Source organism: Pavona decussata, unplaced genomic scaffold, assembly GCF_977016875.1.
Source record: "Pavona decussata unplaced genomic scaffold, jaPavDecu1.1 SCAFFOLD_91, whole genome shotgun sequence".
Taxonomy (NCBI): domain Eukaryota; kingdom Metazoa; phylum Cnidaria; class Anthozoa; order Scleractinia; family Agariciidae; genus Pavona; species Pavona decussata.
The window spans coordinates 142,566-165,323 of NW_028145508.1; the positions used below are offsets into that span (position 1 = coordinate 142,566).

At 38.5% G+C, this 22,758-nt stretch overlaps 1 protein-coding gene across 12 annotated transcripts in view; it reads left to right on the top strand.

Moving 5' to 3' along the window:
• Nucleotides 1–17,602, top strand: part of LOC146474040 (uncharacterized) — a 56,470-nt gene extending 38,868 nt beyond the window's left edge. For 7 of the 12 annotated variants that reach the window (XM_085117313.1, XM_085117320.1, XM_085117322.1 and 4 more), the window contains 4 exons: nt 3,690–3,752; nt 5,972–6,034; nt 11,274–11,872; nt 16,093–17,602. In XM_085117313.1, coding sequence (XP_084973439.1) covers nt 3,690–3,752; nt 5,972–6,034; nt 11,274–11,872; nt 16,093–16,254 — 887 coding nt within the window. In that variant the 3' untranslated portion in view covers nt 16,255–17,602. The remainder of the gene's footprint in view (nt 1–3,689; nt 3,753–5,971; nt 6,035–11,273; nt 11,873–16,092) is intronic. The other 5 variants (XM_085117321.1, XM_085117325.1, XM_085117319.1 and 2 more) reach the window with 3 other exon arrangements.
• The last annotated feature ends 5,156 nt before the right edge of the window (nt 17,603–22,758 follow it).

Below are 22,758 nucleotides of genomic sequence, written 5' to 3' on the forward strand. Positions count from 1 at the left end.
AAAATGCTGGAATGAACAAAATCACCCCGTAAAAATTGATTCATTATTTACTTGAAAACGCTCTTACAGATTTTTTTCTAACTTCGCCTACAAGTTGTCTAGATTAAGTAGTTTAAATCCCTAAAGTTTCGTCATAAAGTGTCAGACTAGATTTCGAGATAATCGGCAATGTTTAAAATGAGAGGCTATGCGCTTCCGTTGCTATGGTAATAGCTGTTGCTTGGAAACCGATGAGAAAATTAACTTTGATCATATGTTAAAATGATGATGTAGTATGAAGGAGATCGAAGTTTATCTTGTTTGCGAAATTGTAATTTCAAAACTTCCACCCTAAGTCCAAAAAAACTGCCTCGAGCCTCCTTAAGTAGGATGTCCCTGTTCACCCGTAGGCCATATGACCGAAAAACAAAATAGTCTCCGGCCAACGTTTCCCTATTCCTTGCTATAAACGAGCTCACAGAATAGCATTCTTCAAATAGAAAATCAGGGAATTATTTTTCTTGATACAATGCACTGAATGCTACACGCGCTGTGATTGGTCGTTGCCCAATAACCTATTAGAGTATATACGCACGGAGACGTCACGGGAAAATTGTTTTCTTTGTTTTGTCGAACATGGCGCACGGTTTTGAAAATGTTTGTGAGATTATTTAGAATTGAGCAGCTGAAGGCCTCAAGAAAAGTTTAACAGGAGCTGTTTACAAACAAGAAAAAGAAGAAGCCAAGGCGAAACTGTTCTTGTCGATTTGAAAATGCCTAAACTAGAGCAAGTCTTCAAAATAGCTGTTATTGCTACGAAAAGGCTCACAGTTTTGAAAATATGTACTCGATTATTCTGCTTTGAGCAAGTGAAGGCCTCGGAAAAACATTAGAGGAAGCTGTTTACAAGTACGATAAAGAAGAAAAGAGGAAGCCGACACGGAAAGTAGCGATGGTGACTTTGAAAATGCCTCAACTGGCACAAATCGAACAGTCAAGCGCAAGTTTGTCGTGTTTCCTTTCTGTTCATTGTATAAAACAAACAGATTCCAAGTTGCCGTGCGTCTGTTCTGTAATAGATCACAGAAGACGTCAAAATGTGGGAAGAACATCAGTGACTTTTTTGTTCTTACTACATTTTGACGTCATCTGTGATCTATTACTGAACAGACGCATAGCAACATGGAATCTATTTGTTAAATTGATTTTTCAAGTTCTGGTTACACTGTAATGGTGGAAAGCATCAGCGTTGTAACTTCAATTTTTCCGTTCCCAATACATGGGTGGACGAGGTTCAATTGCATTGTATTCCTTTAACCCTTTGCATACCAACAACGCATATATGCGTCCACAACACCGTTCTTGCTTCTATGAATTGCTTCTTGTTTAACTTAAGCTACAACGTCATGATAACGTGTGAAAGGCACCAGCTGATGTATATCGCCAACAACACACCCAGCAAACAGACTACACCTCCCGATTTTCGCTGCATATCACCGTTCGTTTGGCAACAAAGCCCAAAATGCCAATTTTTCGGCCAAATAACAACCACAAAAATTACACTTATTTATCGTCAATTTTTAATCTAAATAATTTGTTCAAAAATGAAAAGTCTACATTTACAGCAAACCTCAAAGTAAGACCTAGGTATCTATCTGAGTGGAAGTTTTCCTATGAACGCTTTCCGAGGGCTATACTTCAGCCATTTTATCAGACCCAGTCTTGCGTATCTCACGTTGCCTCGTTCACGCCCGAAAAGAATTTTGGGTAATTCAGCCATCTCAAAGTTTTTTTTAGAAGTGTCGATCCACCCAGTACTACCAGCAAAATTTCGAATCCATTGAATATTTTACTTCTCCAAACTCGCCCAAATTGCCTTGGTAGGTCCTGGAATCCATCCACAAAACGGCCAGAGAGACAATTTCACTCGTGGGCCTCCATGTCTGCTACACAGCATGTTTGGCGACTCAGTAAGCGTGAAACCACCTCTCACCTCTGTTTTCTTTCAGAGGCTTGCCTCTACTCACATTCCAGCTAAATGATGCCAGAATGGGGGCTTCTGCAGAGGAAAATGGCTCGAAAAACACTTATAAAGCGATGATTTACCAGATTAGTGCTCTTGCACTCGCTCGAAAAACAACAACCGTCACTTGCATCACGTGACAATTTAGCCTGAGTCCACAGTTTCTTAAGACCGCAGATATTTTAATTTCATCTCCATTTACGGAGAAATTAAGGGGTTCAGACAATTTATTGCCAAAATGTCATTGAAAAATAGCACACACCTGGTATTTAAAGGGTTACGAGCGATTGTCCCTAAGAACATCATATTCAATTTCAATCTAAAAAATAGATTTCGCTGTGAACTATTCCATCAACTTCTCTTGGCAAGTAGGTAACAAATATGAAACACTAACGGAGAAATTTAATTTTCTTATCTATTATTATTATTTTTATTCGAACTTTTCGCACCCCGAGCTGTCCTGTGTTTGTTGCTAACTCTAGCAACAAACCAAGAAATGAGATGAATGAAATGGAATGAATGAGATGAGCGAAAACAAAACAACTAAGGACAGGAGCGAGGCCAAAAAGCCGCTAGGTAACAAAATATGCGAGCGGGGCGAAAACATAGAGAGATACCTAAATGACAAAACAAGGCAAAGCACGCAGTAAACTAAAGAGTAGGCCATAAATGCGAAAAACATAACATAGAAATAACAGAAACTAAACCCTGAGCGAGGAACGAATAGCATAGCTACGAAAATTAAGCAAGGAACGTAAATATCTAGCCAACTTGAACTTAGGCAACCGCGGCGCCCACCGGCGTTCGAGGCTGTTGCGCTTAGGCTTGAGGTTGCTGTTCTTGAGCTTGAACTTGTTGGTCCTGCACTAGCGTTTGTCCTAATTCCCTTGGCCCTGAACTTGCATTAGCCAAAGCTTCAGCATAAGACTCTGCTATGCCTTGCAACAAGAAGCTTAAGATAACCAAGTACATCGTGTTATACACACACAATTATATACACTTTATTATGATCAATATCCGTCAGTTTAAATGATGTTCATTTCCGCCCGCAAATAGCAGGTGCTAGTCGAGGCGGGCGGAGATAAGGGGTACAGCAGTCAGTGATAAATAAATGTACAAACGTAAATAAATAAAATTTACAAAAACAACCACTTTAGCAAGTAAATTCAGCTTCGAAACTGTCATGTACATATAAACCAACAGCACTTTTCACAGGTGCATGTGAGATACACATGTTCGACGGACATATAGGTAAAGCTTTAACACTTTGTAATTACCAAGTTTTAACAATTAATGAATAGTGCAATTATAATTAATACCACTGCTAGACAATGCTATGTTAATTTCATATTTCGCGTAAAAAAAATAAAAAACAATGTGAAGACCACTGAAATCGTTGTTTTAATGCAGAGAGAGAACAATAAGATATTATGAGGGTCAATAATTATAATAGATAATTACTTCGGCAGTCGGTGCTATGAGAGATATTACAGCCAGCTTCGAGCTCCGCCCTCAGCTGGCTGCAATACCTCTCATAGCATCGACTACCTCAGTACTTCTCTATTAAACATTCCCATTGTTGAAGTATCATGCATGTCCTTCGAGTGTGCTTTTGGTAATGGAGTTGTTGTTGTTGCTGTTCATGTAAATGACAACAAAGGTTCACAAAAACTTCACCTTTTTTCAGATTACCAGGAGAGAGATGAAACGAATAATCAGAGAGTACAGGAACTAGAGGAAGAACTCTCAGGTGAGTTTCAATAATTGATAGTTACTATGCTTTAAGTGAGATGTCCCTGTTCACCTGTAGGCCATCTGACCAAATCACAAAATAGTCCATTGACATGTCTTCGGCCAACATTTCCCTACTACTTGCTATAAAACGAGCTCACAGAATATCATTCTTCAAATAGAAAATAAAGAAACTATTTTTCTATCGGATTTTCAAGTTCTTGTTCCACTATAATGGTGGGAAGCATCAACGTTGTGACTTAAATGGATGGATTGAATGGGTGCAGGTGGTTTAATTGCACTGTATTCCTTTAAGATCGATTATTAAAAACTGCATCATTGTATAATGCAATTCGAGCGATTTGATTGGCTTAGCGGCCATGGTATATGAGCCATTATACCATGCCCGAGAAATAGACACCATTAAATTGTCTTCTAATTATTCTTGCAAAACGAAATCAGCAAAATCCAGCAATATTTCTTGGTTGTTTTTAATAAAACAATTATTCCACTCGCGCTTGTTGGATATGAGATGATTATAGCCAACTCGGCGCTAAGCGCCTCGTTGGCTATCTATCATCTCATATCCAACGCGCGCTCGTAGAATAATTGTTAATTAGCCCAGAGAACCTCATATTCAATTTTTATCTAAAAAATAGATTTCGCTGGTAACTGTTCCATCAACTTCTCTTGGCAAGAAGGTAACAAATATGAAATACTAACGGAGAAATTTAAATTCCTTATTTTTGAATGGTCTGTTTTTTTTCCAAAAACGAACAACTGGAAGTCTTGAAAAGTTCACGATCTCGCTAGTGGGTTTCGAGCACAGCCGGGGTACTAAAAATCCAAATCCCAAACTTTCAAAAAAATTAAATTTCTCCGTTAGTATTTTCTTATTTACCTACTTGCCAAGAGAAGTTGAATAAGAGAAGTTGAATATGGGGTTTCTTAGGGATAATCGCTCTTTAATTGAATATGACAGATCTTTTCAATTTGCTTGATCAGATGCTAGTGTTGTTCTCGTCACAGGTCACCAAAGCGTATGTGACACAGGTCACCATGTAAGCGTGATATAATAGTTTGTATGGCGTTAAAACAATAACAACAACAACAACAACAACAACAACAACAACAACAGCAACAACAATATTCCCACAACAACCCACAAAAATTATAATAAAGTCTCAAACAGCTTACTCGGTGTGTTTTGCTTTGTTTTCAAGGGTTCTCAATGCTTCCAAACGCCGTTTTGAGCGGTTTGTTTCTCAGCGGCTGGTCCACGTGCATCACTGTATTATGTTAATGACAAGATTGGAAACTTGTGTGGTTTGTTGCGTGCCAAAAGTTTCCCGTGGATTTCCCCTGTTGGGCACATTTTAGTACTCGTGCCTAGTTTTGACCGTGAGTTTGTCATGACTGACGGCTCGATCGGGGGAAAAATTAGCGCCCGATCTGAAATGAACTTTGTTTTTGACGAACACTTGTGTCTTAAAATAAGCTGCCCTGGAAGGACCGCACATTATCCTTCTTGACATATGGTGAGGCAGGTAAGCGAGTGTTTAAGTTTCAAACAAATTTTAGCGAGGTTTTTGAAGTGCTCTCCTCAAATGACGGGTCAAATTTCATTCAAACTCGACTTCTAGTTTCCAACCTTGTCATTAACATAATACAGTGATGCACGTGGACGAGCCGCTGAGAAACAAACCGCTCTAAACGGCGTTTGGAAGCACTGAGAAGCTTTGAAAACACAGCAAAACACACCGGGTAAGCTTTTTGAGACTTTATTATATTTTTTGTGGGTTTTTGTGGGAATTTTGTTGTCTAAATTTCGATGTAAAATTTAACGCTATACTCTTATATCATGCTTGCATGGTGTGTCACATACGCTTTGGTGACCTGTGTTCTCGTGCGAGAATCGATAACAAAAAACTCGTTGTCCATTTATCTTCTCCGCGTTTGAATTCTTGGACAAAAAGAAAACCTTGAGATTTCTTCATTCCTTAGTTCTTTTCATGCTGAGTATTCAACAATCTCATTCACGGGAAGCGTTCCTGTATTGACGTGACATCCCTATTTTCCCCAGTCTTCCGTCTTGCGTCGTATTTTACCTACCAAGCCGGTTGTGAAATTGGACACCTTTTTACGCCCTAAATGCGTAATTGATAATAATTTTGAAGTTGTGTATGTTGTTAATGTAAATGACAACAAACGTCAAAAGAAACTTCCCTTTTTTTTCAGATTATCAGGAGAGAGATGAAACGAACAATCAGAAAATACAGGAACTAAAGGAAGAACTCTCAGGTGAGTTTGGATAATTGATAGTTACCAGGCTTTAAGTAACAGGTCTTCAGCCAACATTTCATTGGCTATTTCCTTGCTAGAAACGACCTCACAGAAGATCATTTTCAAATAGAAAATAAGGAAACTATTTTCCGTCAAGTTCCTGTTACACTATATTTTAGTATAATTACTCAGGTGATTATAGAGATTCTGTTGATCTCATTGGTCGAGGATTGCGTCATATCCTGCTATAATCACCTCGCGCGAGGTGATTATAGCGGGAGCACTAACTTTCAAAATGGCCACTTAGCTATTTGTTGACATTTCTGAAAAAGAAGTAAATAGGATGAAAGAAAATGCAATTCCGAAAGGCACTAAAGATACAGCTAAGTCCGAGGTGATACTTTTCGAAGGCAAGAGATGAAAATTTTGCTAATTGTGATAAAAAAAACTCTTGAAAATTGCATGTTGTCGATCTCGATGACTTAAAATGAAGACAACAAATTGAGTTAAATTCGAGCAGATTTTCTTTATTAACAGAATGATTTCACAAACAAAACGAGTTTAAGACAGAATTTGAAAGCATGGATGTAAAGAAGATGAATAAATGTCTCTGTAAGTTTTACGTTTCAGTGACGAGAAAAGAAAACAGTTTCTATAATCTGATAACAAGTTTGTTGTCGGTTCGAGCGGCTCTCGACCACCATCTAAAGTCACCGCCTCACAACAAAATATTTTCATCTGGGACAACCGTGTACTTGTTTAGTGAAGCCAACAAATGACTTAATTCCTACCTGAAGCAGCTTATCTCCGAGGGCAATTTATAAACGTCCGTCAACCGGCGAAGCCATCATGTCAACAAGAAATTGTGCAATAAAATGCCATCGCTAACACTTGTGATCCCGGCTCGAGTTTTACACCAAACAGCCTGGCTCATCTCCATCTAATTTGGTAAATGGATCGGAGAAACCCAGCATTCATTCACAGAAGTCAGTGCTTCGTCTGAATGAAGCAGCAGTTAAAGAATACTGACATTCTGCTTGAGGCCGTGTGCAGTTTATCGATTGCGCATGTGATTTCGATTGAGCATGTGATCGGCAGACTGCGCGTCTCTGTTCATTGACGCGTGACGATTTGAGACAAACAAACAAAATCGACAATTTTCGGACGGTACTTGTTTTTCTCTGATAATCACCTAAGTAATTATACTAAAACAATTATTCGCCTCAGGCTCAGTAAATATTGGTGAATATTCCCCTCGACTTCGTCTCGGGGAATATTCACCAATATTTACTTCGCCTTCGGCGAATAATTGTTAAATAATGGCGGACACGAACAATGTTGTTGCAGAAAAGATATATCGCAGAGACAAATCCTGGAAAAATTTCATCGGATAGTATAGGTCCTAGAAGTAAATCTTTGTTTTCTTATAAAATAATAGGCTGATTTAGCAACAGAACGGGAACGTCATTTGAGGACGCGAGAGCTTGCGGAATAGTCTGGATGCGAGTCTATTTTGACTATATATGGGCATTCTTGATGCACGCGCCGTTGTCAACTGACGTTCCCGTTTTGTTGCTAAATCAGCCTAGTAACGGCGCCCCGCGCGCGCCGCGCGCGGAGCCCCATTGCTAAGACAATAGCCTATTTTACAGTTGTGTGCTTAGTGACCTGGCCTTGGCTTGGAAACTGGGCTGTGGGTGACCTTGTTTTGATACAAGCCTCCTGCTTTTCATATGTAGATCATGCTGTTCTTATCCTAACTAGTTTGCATTTACATGTGGAAGGCAGTGACGTCTGTATCAAAACAAGGTCACCTTTCAGTCTCACTTCCAATCCAAGGCCAGGTTACTATGCACACAACTGTAAAATGGGCCATTTGGTAAACCCATGAATGCGAACTTGTTTTCTTCGTGGTTACGACGTCATTGTCCGACCGTACGTCAGTAGGTCCGCCTCTCCTTGTAAGCCATTGTGAAATGTCACACTCAAATTAACCCTGCTTCGGCGGGAAGTTACGTTGCCAGCTGCTTTTTAGAAAAACAAAGGGAAAATTTGGAAGAAAGATATAAATTCATCTACTTATGTCGAGAAAAGTGGAAAGAAGAGCATGGGAGAGAGAATGAAAACGAAAACGCTGGCGATGAAGAAGCAAAGTTCAACGTAAAAGACAGCGACTGACGAATTCCAGCCGTAAAGACAGAGCCGTTTTAGTCGGTTCGGTGCACCTTGTGCAAGCGGAGATAGTAAGTTTTTCTTTTTTTTTTTTTTTTTTTACATTTTTTTCTCTGTTCGTAAGCGGTCGGTATCCTGAAAATCCTACAATTTGAGTTCGGGAGCAGCACAATTGCCCTATCTCTCACGGCCATGGTAATAACACGCGGGATACCTTGAAGTGAAATCGTTTTACTCCGATCCGGCGCGACGAAACATTGAATTTTTTTTTCTCTTGAAGTGGAACGTTTCGCTCACTAAACGTTGTAAAACGGACGAAGAATCCAGTAATGGAATGAAAGGATTGGTTGCTCTCCAAAGAATCGAGTATTCTTTTTCGCTGCTCGCGCTGAGTTTCGTTGTTTGATCTCCCTCCGCGAGTCTGTCTTGTCCCTTGTGCGTCCTCCTATGGTTAATTTGCATCGCAATTTGGTCGTGTTTCACCAATAGTAAACACTTTTCACAACTCGATGAAAAAACAAGTTCAGCCCTCAATGAATAAACATGAGTTGCTTCGTTCGCACTGTTACCAGGCAACGGACACCTTCAATGTATTTAGATGGATATATACCATTGCTCACTTGCACGTGCACGCATGTTCATGCAGCAGCAATCATTGTCTGACTTGACAAAAACATCAGGGCCCAGTAGTTTAAAGCCCGATTAAACTAATCCTGGATTAACAAGTACTTTGGTTCGAGTTTATTTAAACAACAATAAAGATTTTTCAAAAAGATTTTGTCGTTCAGTTTTGACGCTGACTTTTGTTTACCACTAGCTTAAAAACAATTTTAACGATCGAGAAGAAAATCTCGGTTAACTTTTATGTGTGGATTAACGTTAATCGGCTTTCGAACAACCGGTCCCAGTTGAGTGCGAACGCGATCGTAATTTATTCTTACCACAGCAAAAGTTTTGGCGGCAGATTTTGCGATTCAGTAGAGATCGTCCTCGCTTTAACTGCGAAACACATCGCGTACGAATTAACACATTGTTATTGATTACTTATGTAAAATCATCTTTGTGTAAAACAAAAATATATATATTTTGAAAAAATCTGTGACCATATGGAGTTTTGCCTTCACAATTTCTTCAGTGTCAGGATTCTCAATTTCGTGATGTGATCATTGAACTGCACACCCCTTCTTTCCCAACCACCCTCTGATCCATTAAAAGAACTGAATGTAACCACAGGGATTTTAAAACATACATAACTCAAAAAGAAAGAGGAGAATGGCTTTCGGGTCCAATGGGTCCAAGCTCTCGAAGTGAGTCCCGAGCGAGCAACAAAGGAGCACAAGTAAGGAACGTCAGGCCCTAGGCGAGGACGCGGTGAGCCTGGGGAGGGTTTTGGTGCGAAAACTGTGCAAACGACTTTAAGTGCCACTCCAAACATTAGGTAATTGATTTTTTGGTCCGCCGAGCTGGAACTGATCCATTTCTGGCGCAGCGGACACGACGATAAATACGTGATAAAGACAGCGGGAAAGTGCTCGCGCCTTCATTCAGTGTGGTCAGTTACAACACCCCATCTACCCCATTTATTTTTTATTATGTTTTTTTTTACGTGTTCCGGAATGTTCCATATTCCGGGTATTATCATCTTCCCAAGTTTTTTCGTTTTTCTGCTCAGTGTATTGGTTATGCAGTGGTCGACCAGTAAACTAACTCGATAAATAGCCGATCCCGTCCTTAATGTTTATCCTCAGTGTACGCAATGTTTTGATATTTGTTAGACACCCAGCTCCACATAATCATGTAGTTTAGAATGTCAGTTCTATTGAATTCGAAATGATTGTTTTGGATTTAAGAGGATACCTTGCTCTCCTGTATAACAGTTCACATCGTAATTCTAACTTTTGCTAAATAGTTTGCTGCATGTGCACTAAAATTATATATGAAGTCCAGAAAGGATGAGGAATTTGTGAGGTTATCACACGGAAACCATAAGCAGAAATGCTATTAAAAAGTAATTTTGGAGCTCTGTTTTTAGGCTTGGCTAAATACATATACAGTCGAACCTCCCGTAAGCGACGACTGATAATGTCAAGGATATGTGGTCGCTTACGGGAGGTGGTCGCTTACCAGAGGTCAGACCACAGGGAGGGGGGGGGGGGGGGGGGTTTGCTTATTGAAATCCAAGGTAAAAACTTTTCTTTAGACTGCCTGATTTAGGAGCAAGCAGTAAACGGCATGTTTGCAATGTTACATTTCAAGCGTAACACATCAACAACTTTGGCGTTCTTTTGTTTGTTTGTTACATAATCGAGTTGACGTTCTTTATCGCTCCTTTTTTTTTCTGCTGGATGATACAAGGTTGAGAGAGTCATCACCGGTCGTGCATGTACATACAAAATATGCTATTTATAAGATAAGAGAGTTTCTTTCCAATAAGGGATTCAGATTAAAGTTTATTTCAGTGTACACTATAGTGCATTATATGTTATCATTTGTTTCAATGCCGGGAGACACTTCCGCTAGCTCCGGCTGTGAGACTTTAATACGGCATCCGCTGTAATGATGTCGGCCAATATGTTACAGTCAATTTCCGCCCGTGAGAGAAACAGCAGATTGTGTGTCAAGTGGTCGCCTACGGGAGGTTAATTATAAAAAAACAATTGAAAATTTTAAACAATCATCTCCAAAAGCTGTCGCTTACGGGAGGTGGTCGCTTACGAGAGGTGATCACTTACGAGAGGTTCCATCTAAAGTGATTTGACTTAAAAACTTTTGGTATTTTGGAAAAGTGGTCGTTAGTGAGAGGTGGTCGCTTACGAGAGGTGGTCGCAAAGGGAGGATCGACTGCATTAGATTTTCAATATAGTACAATATTATAACAAGCGCCCATGATAAAATTGTGTTACCTACGCAAATTCGAGCTGCTACTTTACACTCAAATCTAAAAACTACAGACTATTCATGGCAAAAACTCGAGCTTGTGCGCTAGAATAGCGTCGCCAAAATGTATACTTTCTCCAACGTTTACATGTTGTTGCTTTTCTTATAGCAAAAAGCAATAAACGGTGTTTATTTTCTCTTTTCTTAGGATTATGTGGGCTGTATCAGTATCCAATGAACACGTGTCCACGTGGAATGTGTATGATTGTCAACAACATAAACTTCAAGAATTCCAATGGCATGACCGATAAACGCGAGGGTGCCGAATTTGATGAGGTTGAGCTGGAAAAGCTTTTCAGTGAACTTTCTTTTAGGGTATATGTTTGTCGTGATCTTGATTCGTTACAAATGCAACGTATAGCAATAAACGTTGCTACAAAAATTGATCACAGCGAATTTGACGCGTTCGTGTTTATCGTCATGTCGCATGGTGGGGAGCGAGATGTCATTTCTGGTGTGGACCGAAGATCAGTCAGAGTTGAAGAACTGATGTCTGAGTTCAAAGCAGCTAACTGTCCAGATCTCCAAAACAAGCCCAAGCTGTTTTTTATTCAGTCCTGCAGAGGCAATTCGAATGAAAGTCCTTTTTCTGCCTTTGGTGATGTTGACAGTACCCCTGTATTTTCATCCGACTCCACCCTCCCAAGAAGCGCGTGTCCACGGGAAGCTGACTTTCTGTTGGCTTTTGCGACTGCGCCTGGTTATGTTTCCTATCGGAAACCACTGTCTGGTTCTACGTTTGTTCAGGTGAGTTTCAATAATTCTTAGACAATGCCTGTCTTGCTTTCATTAAGCGCTATCACTTTTTTAAGATTATTAATAAAACAGAGAACACAAGGTAAAGAGTGTGAACATGTGCACCATAACTATTATTTTCAATCTATTATTAGTTCCTGAGGCATGCTGTGTAAGTTATATTTATCACTTTCCCATGACCGCGCCGTCGAGATTCAGTTGTTATAGTAATGAGTGGTTATTGCGTTGCAATCATCGTTGCTAGAAAACACGTCGCAAATTATAAAAAAATTAACGGGGAAGTGTCATGGGGCTTCAGGCCCTTGTTTTTGGTGCGAATGGTGCAACAACACCTTGATTAAGTTACAAGACCGATGAACAGTAAGAATCAATAAATCAACTGAATTCTTAAAAGAAACAACTTATCTGTCCTAGTGAATTCATTTTGGAAACGACAATGCGAGAACTTGAAAAAGGGAGCCTAACCTTTTTCAAGTTTCAATTCATTCCGTCTTATATCATGAATGGCCAGAATACTTTAAGAATTCTGTCAATAAAAAAAAACGTTTTGGGTTTTTTGAAGTGACACCAAATCCCGCGACACCGGTTGAGGCTCGGATCAAACGCTGTACTAGGCGTGGGCCAAACTCAGCTTAATTAATTTCGTATAAAGTTCAGCGTTTGACTCAATTCAGTTCGGCTGACTGTATTTGAATCGGCTGAGGCGTTCTTCACGCCAAGTTCGGGCACGAAGAATGGCTGATTTCTTGACCACTTTTCTCACTTAAGTTCGTCGTTTGGCACAACTGGTCGTGCTTAGAATGTCTAGAATTTGGTCCACCTAAAATTTCATTAGCTTGGACTTATGTACCGCGTTTGACTTCCGGCATAAGAATGCTTACAATGACTGTTGAAGGTCCTTCGCAAAAAGCTTTTGGAGGTTACCTTACTACAGACATAATAAAACTGAAGCTCCCAAATTTACCGGAAGCGACAAACCTAGAGGTTTTGCCGTGTATTCCCATTCAAGAATACTGTCAATTGAAGGCAGGCTAAATAAAACTTGAGCACAAAACTGTTTCCTATAGGGCGACCTACATTCTCTTGGCTTTTTGTGACTGCTTAAATGGCAAACCTAGAGATTGCAGAAAAATAACATTTCCCTGCGCGGTTAATAGATATTATAGCATATTTTAATCCTTAGTTTCAACTAACAGTTGCAAGTATTGCAAAAACAACAACGACAAAAAGATTCACGATATCGCCACTGGGTTTCGAGCACAGCCCAGGGTACAAAAAGTTGGAACAAAAAAATCCTACTTGCCTAGAGAAGTTAATGAAAGAGTTATCAGCGAAATCTATTTCTAGATGAACATTGGATATGAGGATCTTAGAGGGAGTCGCTTTCAAAGACTTTTGTATCCTGGCAAAATCTGTCACAAAACTGGGTTTAATTCCGCAATCACTAGCTGAACTCTCCTTACAGAGTACAACGTCTCTCAACCAAAACAACTCCAAACAAAACCTTTCCAAAAGAGTATGATAGGCGACAGAAACTCAGCGAAAAATATATTGGCCTTTAAGTTTGTTAAATCGACTGCCCTAGTCAAATTAAGAGCTACTATCCCTAAAAACCTTATTTTCAAATTTTATCTCAAAATATTTCGCTGATAACTCCTCCGTTAACTTCTCTTGGCAAGTAGATAACAAATATGAAATGCTAACGGAGAAATTTAATTTTCGTAAAATTTTGTGATTCGAACGTTTTGCACTCCGGGCTGTGCTCGAAACCTACTTGCGAGATCGTGAATTTTGCAAGACTTGCACGGCTGTTAGTTCTGTAGAAAACAGACCATTCAAAACCTTCTTATTTGTTAGTTATAAACGATGACCCTTCACGTTTACAATGTGATGAATTGCAATCATAAGCTTTAATTACTGTAATAAATCTGAGGGCACAAAGTTTATCTACTTTGAGCACATATCGCAACATGCGATTTAACCCAAGTTCAAAGGAATAAATTGCAAAAGTGGCTCGTACTCACACGCTCTTCTACATATCAGTTGAAAGTTCCATCCATCATCTCTGAAAATAAGTTTAAACATTTGGCCGCAATCCAGTTTCTGTTCCACAAGTGAGAGGTGAAAGTTGTGAATTTCTACTAACACGGCCATATTTCCAACATGTCATCAACAAATGTTAGCAACACACCAAGAATTGAGATGACTATCGCTTTGAACTTTCTCCACGAAGCAACATTAAACATTTCTTATTACCAATTTGATTGTAATAATAACGCTAGCAGAGTTTCATTAAGGCTGTCATGTAACGAGATAAGTCCCTCACATATTCACTCTCCACCATGTTTTTTTTTAGCCGCTGACCAGTTCGTTAATTGGTTTACAAAAAAAAAAAAAAAACATGATGGTGGGCAGTGATGGACTTATATCGTTACATGGCAGCTTAAAATTATCTACTTTGAGCACTGAGCATTTATCGCAACAATTGCGATTTAGCCCAAGTTCAAAGGAATAAATTGCAAAAGTAGCTTGTACTACAGGCTCTTCTACGGCAGAAAGTTCCATCTATCGTCTATGAAAATCGGTTAAAACATTTGGCCGCAATCCGTGGACGTCAGCTTGAGTTTTAAAAACAGAATAATCTTAAGACGTGCGCCTTTTTCGTAAGAAAGATTTTTTACCGAAATAATCGAAACAACTAAAAACTTGCAGTCATTACCACAACAATACATCACGGTCTGCAAGCAGAGTTATGAACTAACCTTAAGTTCGTTTGAAAGATTCCTCAATAGTCAACGCACTAAAGAATCACTGATAAACATATTTGAGTCTAGTTCACTTGCCTTGCGATATTAGTTGGGTTCACACTAGGCACTTCTAGTGCACCTTAAGTGCACTTGAAGGGTATTTAAGTTTGAACGGGTGTAGTTTCACTTGGCTGATCACAATTGCCTAGAAAACGCCGAAACTTCAAAGAGTCGAAGTGTGGTTTCAAGTGAGGCTCAAACCTTCAGTTAGCGGAGCACTTATCGATTCAGAACATGGTATGCCAATTACTTGACTGTCAATCGTTCCTCACCCAAAATATCCTGATGGCGGGATTTGGCGGCAAGCGCTTTTGGGTTGGGAGATTTCATTTCACAATACGTAGCCTGAACATACTAGCGTTGTTTAGGACTGTAATTTCCCAGTAGGATGAGGACGACTCTGTCGTCTATAATTTGAAATAAGTATTTCCTAAATTTTCATAACTGGAAAACGTTGGGTGCGCTCCGCTATGAAGACACCAATAACAAGATTTTCCTTTCGTTGAATAGATTAACATCAATGCAAGATTGTGAACAAATCCACTGACAGTTGAGAGTGCAACGCCATCTTTTCGTTTTGACGGTACTGCGGATACGTTGAGGATTCCTGAAAGAAATGCTCCATCGACAGCATGCTAACCTTTTTACTTGCGGCAAATGCAGTTTATTCCTTTTAAACTCTTCGCTCTGATGCTGTCGATTAGTCGCAGGTGCACTTGAAGTGCCAAGTGTGAACCCCTTGTTTTTTTGCAAACGCCTAAGTGCACTTTAAGTGCACCTTGCTTACAAGTGCACTTGAGTCTTTAGTGTAACCTCACCTATTGACAGACTCTCCGGGTGATAAGGTCTCAAATGAGCCGGTGATTTCACTGAACCAGTCTTTGCGTCACAGTTGAAAACAAATTTCCTCAGGAGATTTAGCATCCAAGTTGGACTATTTGGGACAGGGTTCGTGCTAAAAAAGATTGAATCAAACGAGCGAGAACGGCCAAGCCGAAAGCAAACTCACCCAAGCAAATCAAAGATAAAGCGTATCAGCCAATCAGATCGCGCGCTTTACTGACGCTATGTTATGATGCCTTTTTCTCCAAGACGGCTAATACTCCACTTTTGCTTACATTGCTAGAGGAAGCCAAGCCTTGGCGCCTTCTAATTTAGCATCATTCTATGCAATTTTTTTTGAAAACTATTATAGTTCTTATTGTAATTGATTTTGTTTTGTCCATTGCCTCTTGTAGTTGGTCATGAAGTAGGCCATTTTGAAACTGAATATGAAAGATTTTTAAAAAGTCGTTACAATATAGTTAAGCCGTCATATATCTGAGACTTTTCGTTGGCAAAGGTACCTTGATAATCAATTTCCCGATCATTATTTAACTTATTAATTTATGTTTTTTTCCTAAGACTCTAGTGAAAACCATCAGAGAGTTGCACAATAGTCATCACCTGCTTGACATCTTAACAGAAGTCAACAAACGCGTTGTGGAAAGTGGCATAAATGGAGGAGCAGCAATTCAGGTTCCTGCCCCAACTCATACACTGCGAGGCAAAGTGTATCTGAAATAAGAAGTCAAAAAAGAAAAGAAGCCATCTATCAGTCAATTCAGTTCACCAACGCCATCCATATTCTGCGAAAGCCGACCGTTGTTTTGGCATGGACTGATAGATAGCATATCTGTAACTGTGGAAAAACTGTCAGAGATGTATCCTTCGCGTAGCTAGTGATCGCTTTTATAAAAAACGGGTTTTGAAAAAGCAGGGTAGTTATTGTTTTAAGAATTCACGTCTGGTAGTAAGGTGATGGAACAAAACATGGATTGATTGAACTTGTTATCTACTTCACTCGAAAGCCGTTTACAGAAGGGTCCTCCTATCAAGTTACAAATCAATAATAGTAATACATTAGATATACCAGAAAAACACTAAAAACAAAAAGCATGTTAAATATGTTACAAATCTACAACAATCCTAATTAGCAGTCCTAATTAGCAGTAACTTGCCCTCTAAATGCTGAATTAAGCAAACTAGTATAATAAAAAGAATAAGTCAGATTCTTAGTTTGCAGATGGCCTTTGTAAATTTGTCATGTGACTTAAGCTTCTTCAATGACTTATCTAAACTGTATTCCACTCGTAACTGTTTTTTAACGCTCATTGCTGTGATCACGATCACTGTAAATTCATGAAACTTTTCGATTTAAAACAATGAAAAGCTTTTGGTAGGAAGTTCACAAAGTCTTCACGTCACAAAATGTCTTCTGTAAAGCCTATCTCTGTGTTTTATAGATAATAAAAAACATAGACCTAGATTTGGAAGGTCTGTAAATCTAGAAGGATAAACGCCACTGTTGTGGCTTTGTTTGTCTGCCAATTTAGCATGGCATATCACGAAGATTGTAGTTACATTAAGTGTATACAATAAAATAAAATGTGACGTTTCCCTTCTCTTTAGATGGTTTATTGGAGTATTAACCGCGAGGGGTATTCCAATATGACTTGCGTAGGCACTTTTGTTAGGAATAAAAGGCCAGTAAATCAAATCACCATTGTTATATATACTCAAGATAACAAATAAAAATATTGATCATCAGTTAGCCAGCTCGCAGTACCTTAACTCTCTAGAATTAGTCGAGCGAACTAGCTGTCACGCAGATGAGGGAGAGATCCAAATTAGAGCGAATTATTGCAGTTTCTTCTGGTTTTTTGCCCTTGTTGTTTCAACCAAAATCCTCTTCTTTCGCGGTCTCGTCTTCTTTTTTGCTCACTTTAGTCTCATCCAGCTCACGTCCCTCTTTCAGCTTAACCGCTCGACTCTATTGACTACCAGGAGTTTAATCATGAGTTGTTGGCATGTGTATGCATATGCTTAAACCATTATCGTGTTTAAATAAAGGGTTTTATGTATATATTTGTCGTCTCTGTTTTCTGGCCACCTTAACCGAGACGATTAAATGCGGGGAAACTTGTTAAATCAGAGCACAATTGAAAAGTAATCAAAATAAGATTTTAAATAAGAATAAGGAAACTTTGCAAAAGGGTATTTTGTGGAAGTCCGCCCGATTCTCAGCGAGCAGTCCAATCCTACTTATATTTGATTACCTTTGATGAAAAATTTAATTTTGGTAGCCAAATGTGGCAGTCCGATCGAAGCCTTCATACGTAAAGCCGCCGTTACACGTTGAAACTGTTAGCTATAAAACTTGTGGGCAACGGCGAACGAGACCAGTTTCACGAAGTGGTGTTACACGCCAAGATCCTTTTTTTTTTTTTTTTTTTTTTTCCACCACTGCGACCGTTGTGAGCCTTTGCAAAAGTAGAAAGCGGTTCTACTTTTCGTGAAACTTCAGTGTCTAGCAACGGAAGTTCGAAAAAGCTTCACGGAACCGACCATGTTACACGGTGCAACGCCTGCTGAAACTTGTTTCGCAGCGCCGTTGCACACAAGTTTCAGCTAAAAGTTTCAACGTGTAACGGCGGCTTAAACAGTAGTCTTAGTCCTTTGTAGTTTCGGAGGTCGGTGCAGATATATTTGACGCTAGATTATTCTGAGAATGTGCCACGCGCTTTGTCAATTTAACTTTTAACAGGTCGCCATGATCAGATAAGGGAATCGACATTTCCTATATATTGTTTAAACGGGAGCTACAATGTACGGTTTCATTTTGTTGTTTCACCAAGCTTCAAGAAAATAGAATAAGTTTGCCTAGACAGCCATATTAAAGAGTGATAATAGTATGGATGTAAAGTTATTATTTTCCTCGATTCAACATCGTAAGAATACTAATTGCGTACTATAAAAATCCTTAAAATATTTTAAGCTTGACTAAAAACTAGACAATAGCAGGAGAAGAATACATCAGAATTGTTTATTCACTATGAGGTAGTAGTATCACATGCTTTCTTGTCCACCCAAGACTTACAATCTCTTATCGCGATCCTGGGGGATCTTCTCATTGCGCTGAGACGACGTTATTTTGCGATATTGTCGTCTTAAAATGACGGTTTCTGATTGGCTCAAAAGCTGTCATGTAACATGACAGCACGGCACTTAAATGGGTTCGGCGCGCATAGATCAAAATGTTACTTCTGTGAATGAACATGCGACGTTGGATGGTGTTGTTTATTTCTTTTCATTTGAGTTTACAAAGCTTCTGACACTGTTTAAGAACCACTTATATATTTTTTTTTTGAACATGTACCATGATACAGCGGATACAATTTTCTCATGAAGGTAAGCGAAAGTTCGCCGAAGAGAAATTTACTTAAAAAAAACTTTCTTGAGTGTGAAAGCGGCCACGGTAAATAACAATAAGCTTAAATTCCAATAAATCATGGCATTTTCAAAGCAAAAGGATCTGTTTCTTTTCTGATGTCTCTCATCTCTAGAAAAAAATGCTTCAAGAGCTCTGCTGCGTTCTCTTTCATGGCTCAGGTCTGTCAATTTGATCTTCTCGTCGTAGCGCCGAACGACAGCCTAGGAAATTTTTACAGTATTCTTCAACGCTTGGTCTCTTTCAAATTTCTAAATCTCCACGGCATCTAAGCTAGGATAACAATGCTCTGTTTTCGACTAATATGGTTAATTTTTTATTCTTGCTTCTGGTTATGAGGTTTATTCTTCACTGTTTTCATGTTGTTTATATCTCGGCGTTAACAAATTTTCAATAAAATTTGCTGTTAAAATGTTCAAACCTACTAGCTCGTCTATTTCATCAATGGTAGGTGCTTTATAGACTGTAAATGTTTTGCATTTTCTTCGTTTTGACGTAAAAATTAAAGCCAAAAATTCAAATAACCCGCCCCGAGAAAAAATTTCGCGCACGGATATTCCCATGGCTACAGTTTTAACTGAATTAAGGATTTCTCTTTCAATCAGTATCACAATAAAAAACTAAATTCGATTTTGAGACGGGAATACGACTTTATATTGACGGCGTTGGGCGAAATTTTTTCCGTATTGGGCGGAGTCGGGAATACGGAATATATTTTCTCCCAACTACCCGTCAATATAAAGTCGTATTGCCGTCTCAAAATCGAATTTAGTTTATATTTCTGCAAAAGTTAACCAAAAAAAAAAAATAAATAAATAAAATAATAATAATAATTGGTAAACATTCTTGAAGTAAGTCGGCCAGGAGTAATGTAGCATGGGTCAGAATATGAAAGTAACGATGTTACTCTTGCATCATGCTGCCATTAAAATGGCGGAAAGGCCAGTTGTAAAATTATATAGCTTTAATATCGAAAAGGGATATAACATAATCATTTAGTATATACCACACAAATGAATAGTACTTCTTGCGCGCGCTGATTGGCTAGCTCGAAGGTGATTAGCCAAGTACTATTCACCTCCGAGCAGCCAAATAGAAACAAGATCGCTTCCCGTTTCCCTACGGTTACTTAAATTTCGATAAACGAGGTGGCTGCTAAAAGAAAAATACGTAAATGGCAACAAAGTTTGCTTTGACGGCAATAAATGGTAAGTTATTTAATATTTTCAACCTCACATTCGAAAAAGGCGGAAAATGAAAATACAATCCCTTGTTTACGAAAACTGCCGAGCACTAAAATTACATCTAATATTTTTCAGCAATGCTTCAACAACAAGACGAATTTCGTAGAAAAATTGAAAAAATGACACGATAGGAACTAAACAGGAGTCTCCAAAAGTTTTTTTATGTCTGCAAGAAAGCGAGACCGAACTTTCTACAACAAAAAGTCGCTTACCGCGTGGCGCGCGAGATTTTAAAATTTCATACCATTTGTCGGTATATTGTCAGAAATAAAAATACTTTTTTGGTCCACTAGTTATTCAGCTTGTGTGGTATATACTAAAACAATTATTCACCTCAGTGTCGGTGAAAGTGATGGATTCCACTTCAGTGAATAATTGTTAAATAACCATATACTGTTTTTGAACGATATTTGCGCGAGTCCTCTTCTTGTGCAAAATGAAACCCCTTGATTGGAAAGCTAATGGGCAAGATATCGTAAAATTTCCCAGCTCACCCCAAATATAAACCTGTATAGCTATCAACTTAACGGTCCTTTTGAACGAAACCTAGATTCAGAGCTTTTGTGGTTTAGGAACTGTGCCAAATCACCTTTTGTCCGAAATCTTCTGTAGTAATTCGCACTTACTTTTTTTTTTTTTTTTTTTTTTTAAGAAAACGCTGCAGTCATATTTTATTATTTTATAATACAGTACTTATATATACAAAGCAGTTTGTGTTTTTTTTTCTTGAATTAAGGGCAGTGAAAGCGGAGCAAATGTACCCAAAGTCAAAAAACAGGCAAAATGTAAAGTGGATCGAGGCACACTGATAACTGAAAAAAAAAAAACAAGGCTTTCTAACAAAAAGGTAGTTAGATATTTGTGTGTATAAGCACACTTTTGAAAATTTCACTGAATTCATACCTGATTCAACAATGAACTCAAAAAACCTAAATTTAGGTTTTTCAAAAACCTAAATTTTTATCCTCGTTTATGCAAAACCTAAATTTACCCCTTGGTCGGGGAATCCGTAATTAATTACTATTTTGCATACATTCACTGAAAAATTTCACAAATGACTATGTGTTTCACTGAAAATTTTCACAATTGTGAAGCAAAATTGTGAAGATTGTGATTGGTTGAGAAAATCATACGACTGTCATATGACTTGTAAACAATAGAAATATGATGACTCATTTCATAGGGAAAGTCCCTTATGTATGACATCATCATGTTCACGATGACGCAACCCAAAGGTTACTGGACACTAGTTTGTTAATACACGTGTCGGCCATTTTGTCGCCATTTTGTGAAGAGGTTGTGTTTTGATGTTTATGGTTCCTGTTTTGGGATATATTGGACATTTATTTCTCCACTTTCATCGTTCTGATGTTTGTAGACGCTTTTTGAGGTAAGAATATCATTTATCTTGCACCCAACAATAGATTTTTTTATTGGATCGACTCGCTATCAAATATTCGTGAGGCCGTGACTGTATCGAATAGAATGAGCTTATTATTTTTGCACATCGACTAAATCCTTGATTGGGATCCAAGAGTTGAAGGCATCATTGTATCCTTTCCACTTTACCAAAGCTTGTTTCTTCTTGTAATCTCTCCTGATAACTTTATCGATTCTGAATATCTCCTGTTTAGCTTTCAATAATTCCGGTTCATAAAAGCTCCCTGTAATCTGTTCATTGTTTAGATCTTTCAGTTTATAAGTGATTGGTGTAGTGTATTGAATTTTATCGATAATGAAGACCTCTTCTGTCCAGTTTTCTGTATAACCTCGATCAAACAGCTTTCTTTTATACTTTGATATTCTAACCTTATCACCAACTTTAAATTTTGCTTGGGATGACAATTGTGTTAAATTGCCAAATAGATTGAAGTAAACAGTTCCTTCATTCTTTTTCTTAGATGCTTCCGTCGGTGTCATTTTTATTGAACTGTGTTTAGTGTTATTATACTGATTCAATATTTCAGGCAAAATATCCAGATACATTGTATTGCCTTGGGCAGTGAATCGTTTCCACATTTTATTTTTAATCGTCCGGTTCCACCTTTCCACCACTGATGACTTTTCTTCATTTTCAGTCGAATACAGTGTAATGTTATGTTTATTGAGCAAGTCTTTGAAATGTTTGTTGTAGAACTCTGAGCCTTTATCAGTCCACAGATACTTTGGTTTTCGACCCTCTTTGAATATGCTTTGAAATGCTGTAGTTATGGTCTCATCTTTTTTATCTTTTAATGGGACAATCCAACCGTATTTACTGAAAACATCTATAGCCATGAGAAGATACCTATTACCTTTATTCCATGTACTGAATTGTTGCATTTCAACAAGATCAGCAGCCAATATTTCATCAATATTATTTACAATAACACGCCGCCGAGTAAAGTTACGCCTTATGGGTTTATGCAGCTCATTAGCTAATTCTTCTTGCCAGTTTTCCTCTTTACCCGACGGCTTTTGACGTTTTTTGGAACCCCAAGTCCCAATTTTGATTTTGTATTGATTGCATTTCTTGCCAACCAATGTCCCCATTGACGATCCTTATAAGGAATCGCA